General features: G+C 41.0%; 1 protein-coding gene across 1 annotated transcript; it reads left to right on the forward strand.

Annotated features, from left to right (window-relative positions):
* Positions 1-1,735: 1,735 nt before the first annotated feature.
* Positions 1,736-9,149, forward strand: prox2 (prospero homeobox 2; the record flags this gene model as incomplete). The annotated part of the gene is made up of 4 exons (XM_080413883.1): positions 1,736-3,322; positions 5,313-5,414; positions 7,072-7,266; positions 8,982-9,149. 4 exons carry the CDS (start codon positions 1,736-1,738, stop codon positions 9,147-9,149), a joined length of 2,052 nt encoding a protein of 683 aa, XP_080270009.1.
* Between the last annotated feature and the right edge of the window lie 371 nt (positions 9,150-9,520).

Raw genomic sequence — 9,520 nt, forward strand, 5'->3', positions numbered from 1 at the left:
TGAGCTTTTGGATGATGGCCACGCCTCTGGTCCGTTGTGTTTGATCATTGATGTCTCTCTCTCTCCACTCATCCCTTCAACTCTCTTCACTTTGGTTGCAGGCCATCAGCCAGACAGACAGCTCACACACACACAGCAGCAACAGGTAAGACCTCAGCAGCACTGCTCTCATACATAGAGTAGCTTGTGTTTAATGCATGCATACAGCTAATGTTTAAAACATGTAGAGATATTTGAGAGACTTAATTGATTTTCCTTCCGTTTTTAATGTTGCCGATTTTTTTTTAACCCAGTAGGATTTAATTATTTGTTTTACAGAATTGTAATTATTTGTTAAACTAATTAAATTCAGCTATTAACTTGCTTGTCCAAATTGTCTGTGCTTTGTGTAAGCATTCTAGATGAGAATATAAAATCATGGAATATCAAAATAGCTTACAATATTGTACATGTTAGCTTAATATTGCATAGTAGAAATAGGCTATGTCATAGGATAAAATATATATAAAATCAATTATCAGATAATTATGTATATATACTATAATTTTCAGTTGTATTTAGACAATTAGTATAGACTTTTTAACTATACCAGAGCAATAATTTATAGTTCATGGGCCTATATATTTGTACACGTATAATGCATTCAAGTTTTCCCAAGGCTATTCATTTAGATTTATTTTTACTAAGTGTATTTCTCCATCATTGTAAAAAGAAAAATAAACAACAACTCAGCTTTCTGTTGTGCTTGCTTGAAAAGTAATCCATCGTCTGACATAGAGTATGATGTTTGCTGAAAGCTAAAATATTTTCTCCTCTGTTGTTCCGCTTTGAAATGCAGGTCCATCCATTATGTTTGCAAGCTGATATTAAATATAGATAACTGGAGCTCTACCATGATTTTATAGCTGTTGTTGATATTGACTTTGTTGCAGTACATTTTATAGGATGGCAAAATAATTGTGTTTTACACAGAAAACATAAATAATCAATAATCATTATTTAATGTTAAACAACTGAACCTGGATTCCATAAACTAGGATACATTTAAAAACTTGCTTTTGGTCTTTTTCTTTTTTTTATCTGAGCAAAGATTACACGTTGATGATTGAATATTTGAAAAACCTAAGATGATGATACTTTCATGATTTCCCCATATTCACTTGCACCTATTAAAAATTGATATATTGTGTGCAGAGGTAGTCTACGTCTTTCATATATTTAAATATTCAATGCTCACAAGTATAAAGCAATTCTTCTTTTATCCTTTATATTAAATGTCATTACAAATCCAAGATGAAAGGATACATAAGAGTAGATTCCCATGTTCCTTAAGGTCTTATCTTATATGAATCTGTCAGTCTTGGAAATAATAAGGAGTTCTTTGACATTCCATACCATGAATATGTAATACAAATTTTGCTAGCTTAAGTAGTCATTATAAAAACATAAAGGCAATTTGAATTGATGCGCTTTACCCGTAAAGGTGATATCCACTATCTTTTTTTTTCCTTTTCCTTTTTTTCAACCTTTGTTCAGTTTAATATACCTTATTTTAAATACTACACAAGGCGCAAAGAGACCTATTGGTTTCAACATTATATTACTCATACTGTACTTTTCTAATATCTTTAGCTGATACATGATCTATGAGATCTATTAATGGAACACTGATTTCTTACTTTTCAGATATCTACAGAGTGCCAGGTGCCAGCCGTACGCAGTGTTCCCACTCAGCATGAACCTCAGCATACCTGACCACAACATGCACAACAACAACAACGACGGCTGTATGGACGATGACAAACCTGACCTCATGATACCTTGCTTTCGCAGAAACATGTACGACGAGCCCCTGACCTCGTACTCCAGCGGATCCATCATCTCTCAGCTCCTCCGCAAGACGATCCACAGCAAAAGATCACAAGACGAAAGCCACTTCTACCACCTGCCCCCTTCGGCCGTGTCCAGCTCCACCATGGCGGACTCCAGCCAGGAGGACCGCAGCAGTGTCTCCTCAAAGGACAGCATGGTCGAGGCCGCCTCGCCCGGCGGTCACCTCTCCACGGGAGCCAGTCCAGAGGCGGAGCGACCCTTGAGCGATCACCTGCAGGCCAAGAGGGCCCGGGTGGAGAACATCATCAGAGTCATGGCGGGCTCGCCCAACAGCCGGCTGCACGGAGAGAGCGAGAGGTCCGAGACGGACGCCAGGGACACAAAGGAGACCAGGGAGGCCTACAGGGAGAACAAGCGGAAACAGAGGTTGCCTCAGCATCAGGAGCACAGCAGTGTTGGTGCCGGAGGCGCGGCCAGCAGAGGTGCCGGAGGTGGCGGTGACACCTGCAACACTAAGGATGAAGAGTGTCACAAACTGAAAGAGCAGCTCCAGAGCATGCAGAGGCTCCTGCGTCAGCTGCAGGAGAAGTTTCTTCAGGTCTACAACCAGGAGGATCCAGAACATGATGACAGAGATGAGACCTTCGACGCCATAGAGCGCGACAACTTGGTACACAATAGAGAGTCTAGCTACATAAATGACGAGGAGCAGTTTGAGAGGAACCGCGATAGAGTGGTCAAGGACTGTAAGGACAGAATGAATGCAGAGAGTCATCTGGTATACCAGAAAGAGGGCCAGCATCTCCAGGATACGTTAAAGCAGGAGCTATCCAGGGCTGTGAACGAATGCGTGGATAAGGTTTTCAGCAAACTGTCTGCTGCGTCGCTGGATCTGGTCCCACCGCAGCGCCCGTGCCCATCTCCAGGGATGCAGACCAACATGGGAACGGAGAGGAAGGACGAGGTGGCAAGCTGTGCCCCAGAACAACCCCACCCCGAAGACATCACAGTCAAACCCAGGTCTCTGGAGTACTATGAGAGTGGCGAGGCACAAAGCCCACAGGACCAAACTGAGGCCCTGTCGCTGGTGGTCCGGAAGCCTCCGATGGCTCCTCTGAGCTCCGTCTCTTCCTCGGTGAAGAGGCCCTACCCCTTACACCAGCCACCATTTCAGTTCAACTACAGCACCCCTCTGCATGACAGCCAGATCCTGGAGCATCTCCTTAAGTATGGACCCCACACTAACTTTGGGGGTCTCCCGTGCATGCCCCCATCACTTGATCGGACCTCCCCAGACTCAGTGGACCTACCCTGGGATACTATTGCCATGAGGTCGAAGGTAACGTCCAGCCACCTGAGCCACCACCCTCGTCCCACAGGCCTGGGACCAGTGACTGTGGACAGCATGTGTCTCCCTCATGTGAAGATGGAGTGTGGTGACCTGCAGAGCATGGCTGAACGAAACCCCTACATGTCTCTCAATATATCCTTTCATTATAACCCCCCAAAACATAACATGTATTTTCAACTCATTCTTATTTGTCTGATTAGTTGGGGGATTTGGTTGTTATAGTTATTGCAATGCTGGACTACAATAATTACCATTTTGATAATGAAATTTCAAATTCATACATATTAATACAGTAGGGCAATTTGGTTGAAAAATATAGCAGGAAAATGTGAATGTTATGAAAAAAAATAACATAACCAAAAAAAAACATTAATATGAATGCAATATGCAAATAATTTATGTAATACAATGTTGTTCATATTTAACTATTAATAATACTGAAACTCTTATAGTATTGGATTTATGAGTGACAAATTACATTTACAGTATATTCATTATTATTTGTCATCTTAAATCATATTTTTTAAATCAGAAACAAACATTATCTTTCATATATAATATTATAGATACAATGTTTATTGTAGTATTTTGTACAACCCTGTACTAGTCCTTCCATTTGAACAAAGCATGGTTAAGGAACATCGCAATACAAGCTCTTCCACTAACAGACTTCAAGGAGAATTTCTTTCTTTGATCTTGCCTACCCCAACGAAAATTATAGCATCTTCTTTAATCTAAGCAGAGTAATGACTTTAAGTCTAGAAAAGGCAAATAAAAAGGAATAGAAGGCTTTGATAAGAACTGTCAGGAACAAAAGCCGGCTTTCAAAGGCAGAGAAAGCATCAGTTTCTGTTTCAGGTAGCATTGTTTTTTTTGTGTGTGGGTTTTTTTCAGACTTGAAAAGGTGCGGGATAGATGTCTCCACCATCAGAGTGATGGGAGTGCATGTAAAAGGTCACTTCTGAGTGCCGGTGCAAACCACAAAAGCCTTCCATCCATAACACTTGAGCTCTTGTCTTGAGCATTTGTTGTTGGATACATCTGTCAGAAGGTATATCATAGAAATACATCACAATTCAAAAGAATTCCAAAGTATTGGGGAAAATAGGAGAAAAATCACTCAAAGACCAGGAGGATATTTTTGGAGTACTGGTGTGCGAGTGAAATAATATTTCACCGTTTCTGTTGTTGTTGATTAACGGCGTTAGAAATGAATTAACATATTTATAATTATCTGTTGAGTTTAATTTAGACATGTCTGTTTTAGGTCATAAAACCTATAGCAGTGGAAAAACATGCTGAAATATTCACAGAAGTGGTTTGTGTTGTTCATTGTTTTTTTTTTGTCATAATGCTGTGTATAAGAATATTATCAGGTGCTTCTCTTTACTGTGCAAAGAGATGTTTCTCTTTGAACAATGCCACATAAATCTTTCATACCAACTTCCTTATTTCAAAGGTAGAGTTGCCTAATAAATGTATGGTGTGGTGTGACCTGATAAGGAAATATTATGACCTAAGGCGTTATACGGTAGTATGGACTACAGAGGGAAGGCTTCACAGTGTGTCTTCAGTGCCACAGGGGGGAAAACTTGAGAAGGAATTGAAAATATTGATATTTACGATGAAGACAATTCATACATTTGGCTCTCACAAAACCATAAATTGTTTAAAATAATATTAAAAAACACAAATATGAACTACAACTAAATTTCAAATGATTTCCACAAATAAATTGGAAATCAAATATAAAATTGTCTGAGAAAATATACGATGCAACATATGTTGTCTTGAACTCAACTTAATTATATTTGAAAATCAACTCCCTTCTTTCAAAACATTTCAAAACAAACCCCGCTTCACTGCCAGACATGAAGTACTTCAGCCTCTAATTAAAAATCCCTAATCTAATTTCGTAATGCTGTTTTGCCAATAAACACATGTTAGGGTCATTATTGACTCCCTGGTTAACGCCAAGCTGTTCTTTAGTGAAATTCAATTTAGCCGAAGATCGAGGCAACACAATACTCTGGCCTACTATCACCTTGCAAAGCGCTGTAGGGGGCTGCTGTGTGCTTCACGTCTAATTGTCAGCTTTTGCTGCCTTAACTCCAATGTTTACATTCAGGAAGGTCTCACCCCCAATCATCTGAAGAAGGCCAAACTCATGTTCTTCTACACCCGCTATCCCAGCTCCAACGTGCTGAAAACCTTTTTCCCCGATGTCAAGGTGAGTTATTATTACGATATAAAATATTGCCCAATTAATTCAACATGTAGAAAATAAATTTAAAAAAAAGACCAAAACAAAACAGAAAAAGGAATAACTGTGTGTTAGGTGTTTATCTCCTGAATATCTACTTGTTGCTGGACGGTTGGGATAGAATCAGCAGTGTGTCGTAGGATAGAAACAAAGGAGCAGAGGGTTTACACTAACAAAGCCGCTAAGCTGCTAGTATGTCCTGGGGGCAGAGGGAGATAGAGGGGCATTCTCTCTTTAAAAAGCCACTCCAGTCAGCAAATGGAGTGACAAAGGACTCTGTAGGCAAGGCATTGCTATTGAGTGTCAACACAGAGCCGGTATTAGACTTGCTCATAGCATCCAGTCTGTGAGCTGTGCGCGCCGGCTCTAACCACAACATCCTGTGTGTTTTGGCCCTGCTGTCCTGTCCTGTCCCCCACCTCCCTGCCCCCCCCCCGCCCCCCCACCATCCGCCCCACGCTTCTATCTCCTCTTTCCTGCCTCCTCTTCTGTCTCTTTTTCACCTTCCTCTTGCGTTACCTGCTCCACGCTTTAAACTTCTCTCCTGACTCCTTTCCTATAGGTCTGTCCTGGTTCTGGCAGCAAACCTACAGTCTCCAACATCCTTTAGTTTCTCATCTCCAAGTTCCTCTTTTTTATTGACGGTTCTCCAACGACCTCCCCTGTCTCCTCCCTTGACTATGACCCTTCAACACCTCCCTTGTCTCCTTCTCTTAAACCCATATTTTAGTCCTCTCCTTGCTTCCTCTACGGTGACTTAACCATAAACACCATAGCCCTATACCATATAGCTTGCGAGGGCCACTGTGAGTCCTGTTGGGCCCTCTGTCTGCTCTGACCCCTGGGGGTCAGCGGGGAGGCAGGCCTGCGAACATCTCCTCCTTGCCTACGACCCTGCGGTGGGAAGTGGCACTGAACAAAAGAGGGCCCTAATCCCGGTGTCTGATTCCATTCTATCAGCTGGAGTCAGTGAGAGGGAAGCTTCCTTCTGCCCTTACGCTGCCGCGTTCTCACCCACAACACCAGAGGGAAGACACGTCTTTGATGCCTGCCCAGCCCTTGGGCGTTTTTTTCTGTCTTTCTGGATGAAGAGATAGAATAACAGGACTAATGTCAAGACTGAGTTTAGAAACACATTACTCTGACAGATGTTGTTTTCCGCAGCCAGACATTGGTGGGAAAAGATCAACGCAATTCATGTTGAGAGGAGTGATGGACCGTCACTTGTGGAAGAGAGGGGGATTCTCATGAGAAAGTGTTTAACCACTTTCAACTTGGCGCCCCTATGTTGGTCATGTCATTATAGGCAAAGATTTTCAATAATTTTCTAAATTCTTATTTTTTTTTCTAAAGTAGAGCTTGCAGATCTGTTATTGTCACCGCCATCGTATGATCATAAAGTATAACATGGGGATTCCATAGTTAAAGCCCTAATGCATTTTGCCACCTGAAAAAGGCATAGAAAATGTTTTATCTTAAAGCTCCCCAATAAATTCCCTGCATCGGCTCAAAAAGCACAACCTGATTTGTACTGCTGTATGTGTGAAGTTACTACTGTATATAAACTGCAAGAAGCCAGAAGTTCATGTGCATGTCTGTCTGTCTGTCTGTCTGTCTCTCTCAGTTCAACCGCTGCATCACGTCTCAGCTGATCAAGTGGTTTAGTAACTTCAGGGAGTTCTACTACATCCAGATGGAGAAGTTTGCCCGCCAGTCAATCGTTGATGGCGTCACCGACGTCAAAGACATGTCTGTCAGCAGGGACTCCGAGCTGTTCCGAGCACTGAACATGCACTACAATAAAGCCAACGACTTTCAGGTAATAAAGCCTCTCCTTTTTTTCTCTCCCCTCACACGGCTCCTAGCAGTTCATTACTCTGAGATTCGATCAGCATGTGGTTTGTGACCGTTGTTTATGCAGCTGCAGTTTAACCCATTAAGATCTGAGGCCGATTCTACAAATGCCTTCTAAGCCAGTAGTTCTTTCAATATAAAAAAAAACAAAAAAAAACGTACGCGCTTGTATAGCTGCTATTTTTTAATAGCCAACGCTAAAATCTAAAATTACACAGATGATTTCCCTGTTTTAATGGGTTAAAATTAGCTCCCGTTAACCTTTTAAGCAGAAAAGCATCTTGTTGTCTGACATGCAGGCATACCATTTCTGATCAGCATGGTGAATTAGCTGAATCATGTACTCTCATATCATGCTTTATCTTTGTGGGGAAGTATACCTGGTGGAAATAATATCCTTGCTGCAGATATATTTACAGTATATAGAAGTTGTATTTAAATACATTGGAAATTATTAAGTATCCACGTATCTGAAAAAAATGTCTAATAGTTTATTAGGCCTTGAAGTTAGTGGCCAGAGTAGCGCTTGACAAGCAGAAATATCAGGTGCTTCCAGTATGGAGCAGTGGTCATACATGTCCTTGTCCTGACCTACTACTGTATGTGTCACTCTGCACCTGTGGCTGGCCAGCCTTTAAAGCCATTATCTAAACTCCAGAGTGATGCTTTATCACACTGTGGGAAGAGGAAGCCGCAGAATCCCACTAAAACAACTCAGGATTAGAGGACCAGTACGCCTGAGCGAGACTCAGATTGCTACTGATGCGGAATGCTGAGAAAGACGCTCCGGATTCCGAGGGAGAAGGCTGTTTGGTGGGAAAGGGACGAGACCGTTTTCTTTACCTTGGGACCAAGACATTCCTTTCCCAGGGATGCTTTGTGTCAGGAGATGAGAGCAAAGAAAAATAACTTATGCCAACAACTGCCGTGTTAACCGGCCAATGGATGGGAAACAAGGCCAGCTTGGGCCTTCTCCCAGCATCCATTGCATCTAGACTCTGACGGTTGATTGGTGCTGAGAGCACATGGTAGAATTCCTGGGAAGGCGCTCACTCTTTCCCAACAGTTAATGTCGACCCAAGAAAACAAACCATATCAAAGCAGAGACCTGATATTGATGAGTTAATGATTCTTCTGACATTGTGTTTATTGTGTGTATGCAGAGTATAAAGTGAGATGAGTTGCCTTTTATCATTGCATGAAGAAATGTGCCGTCGTCCTTATGCATAATGTTGCTGACAGGCAAAGTCTTTTAATCTGTGTCGCAATATTTTAACATATGACTATTGCAACATTATTGGAATTAGTGATGTCCATGACTAAAGAAAGTATTAGTCAAATGATAATCATAGGAATTTGGAGACTAATTGATTAGTTGATTGAGTCAACACATTTGTAAAATTGTGTTTACACACACATGCAAAGATTAAGAACTGAACATTCTGAAGTTGATTTGATGAGTACTGGCTATAGACTGTCAGGATTACAGGGTTATATCTAGAGTTTACAAGTGATGTGCATGGAAAAATTACTTATCAACTAACAAAGTTTTGGACGACAAGACCAAACCAAAACGAATCAATTAATTGACTATGAGGGGACATCCCTAATTGGATTAATGTTCTTAGAATGAGGAATGGCATTAACTATTAAACTCTATAATTTTGTGTCTTCTCACAGGTTCCAGACAGATTCATAGAGGTTGCTGAAATCACCTTGCATGAGTTTTATACTGCCATTTCCACCGCCAAAGATTCAGAGCCCTCATGGAAGAAGGCCATCTACAAAGTGATCTGCAAACTAGACAGTGATGTCCCAGACGAGTTCAAAACATCCACCTGCTTATAAGACCAGTTAGAAAGAGAAAAATCGAACAGGGGTGATTTGTTTGACATTATTACCACATCATGTAGTGTATTTTATCGAGATTAAAATTAAAAGGAGCTTGGGTATATACACCACTTTGTAAATCTGTAAAAAAAAAAAAAACTATTTTGAAAGCTATCGCTCTTCCAAAATACTGTATGTTCTTCTTAGACCAAGAGGTAGTTATCATTACATTGCAATGTGCTCATGATTTATTGCCATGTTAGTATAGAAATGTATTGAGTTCTTAAGTAAAAAAAAAAAAAGAAAGGAAAGGAGAAAAAAAGGTCAACATGTTTACAGAGGTGTTCTTTTCATATTAGGATAATCTTTAATCCTTAGGTTAGGTAATT

Source organism: Gymnoscopelus braueri, assembly GCF_963280865.1.
Source record: "Gymnoscopelus braueri genome assembly, chromosome: 19".
Taxonomy (NCBI): domain Eukaryota; kingdom Metazoa; phylum Chordata; class Actinopteri; order Myctophiformes; family Myctophidae; genus Gymnoscopelus; species Gymnoscopelus braueri.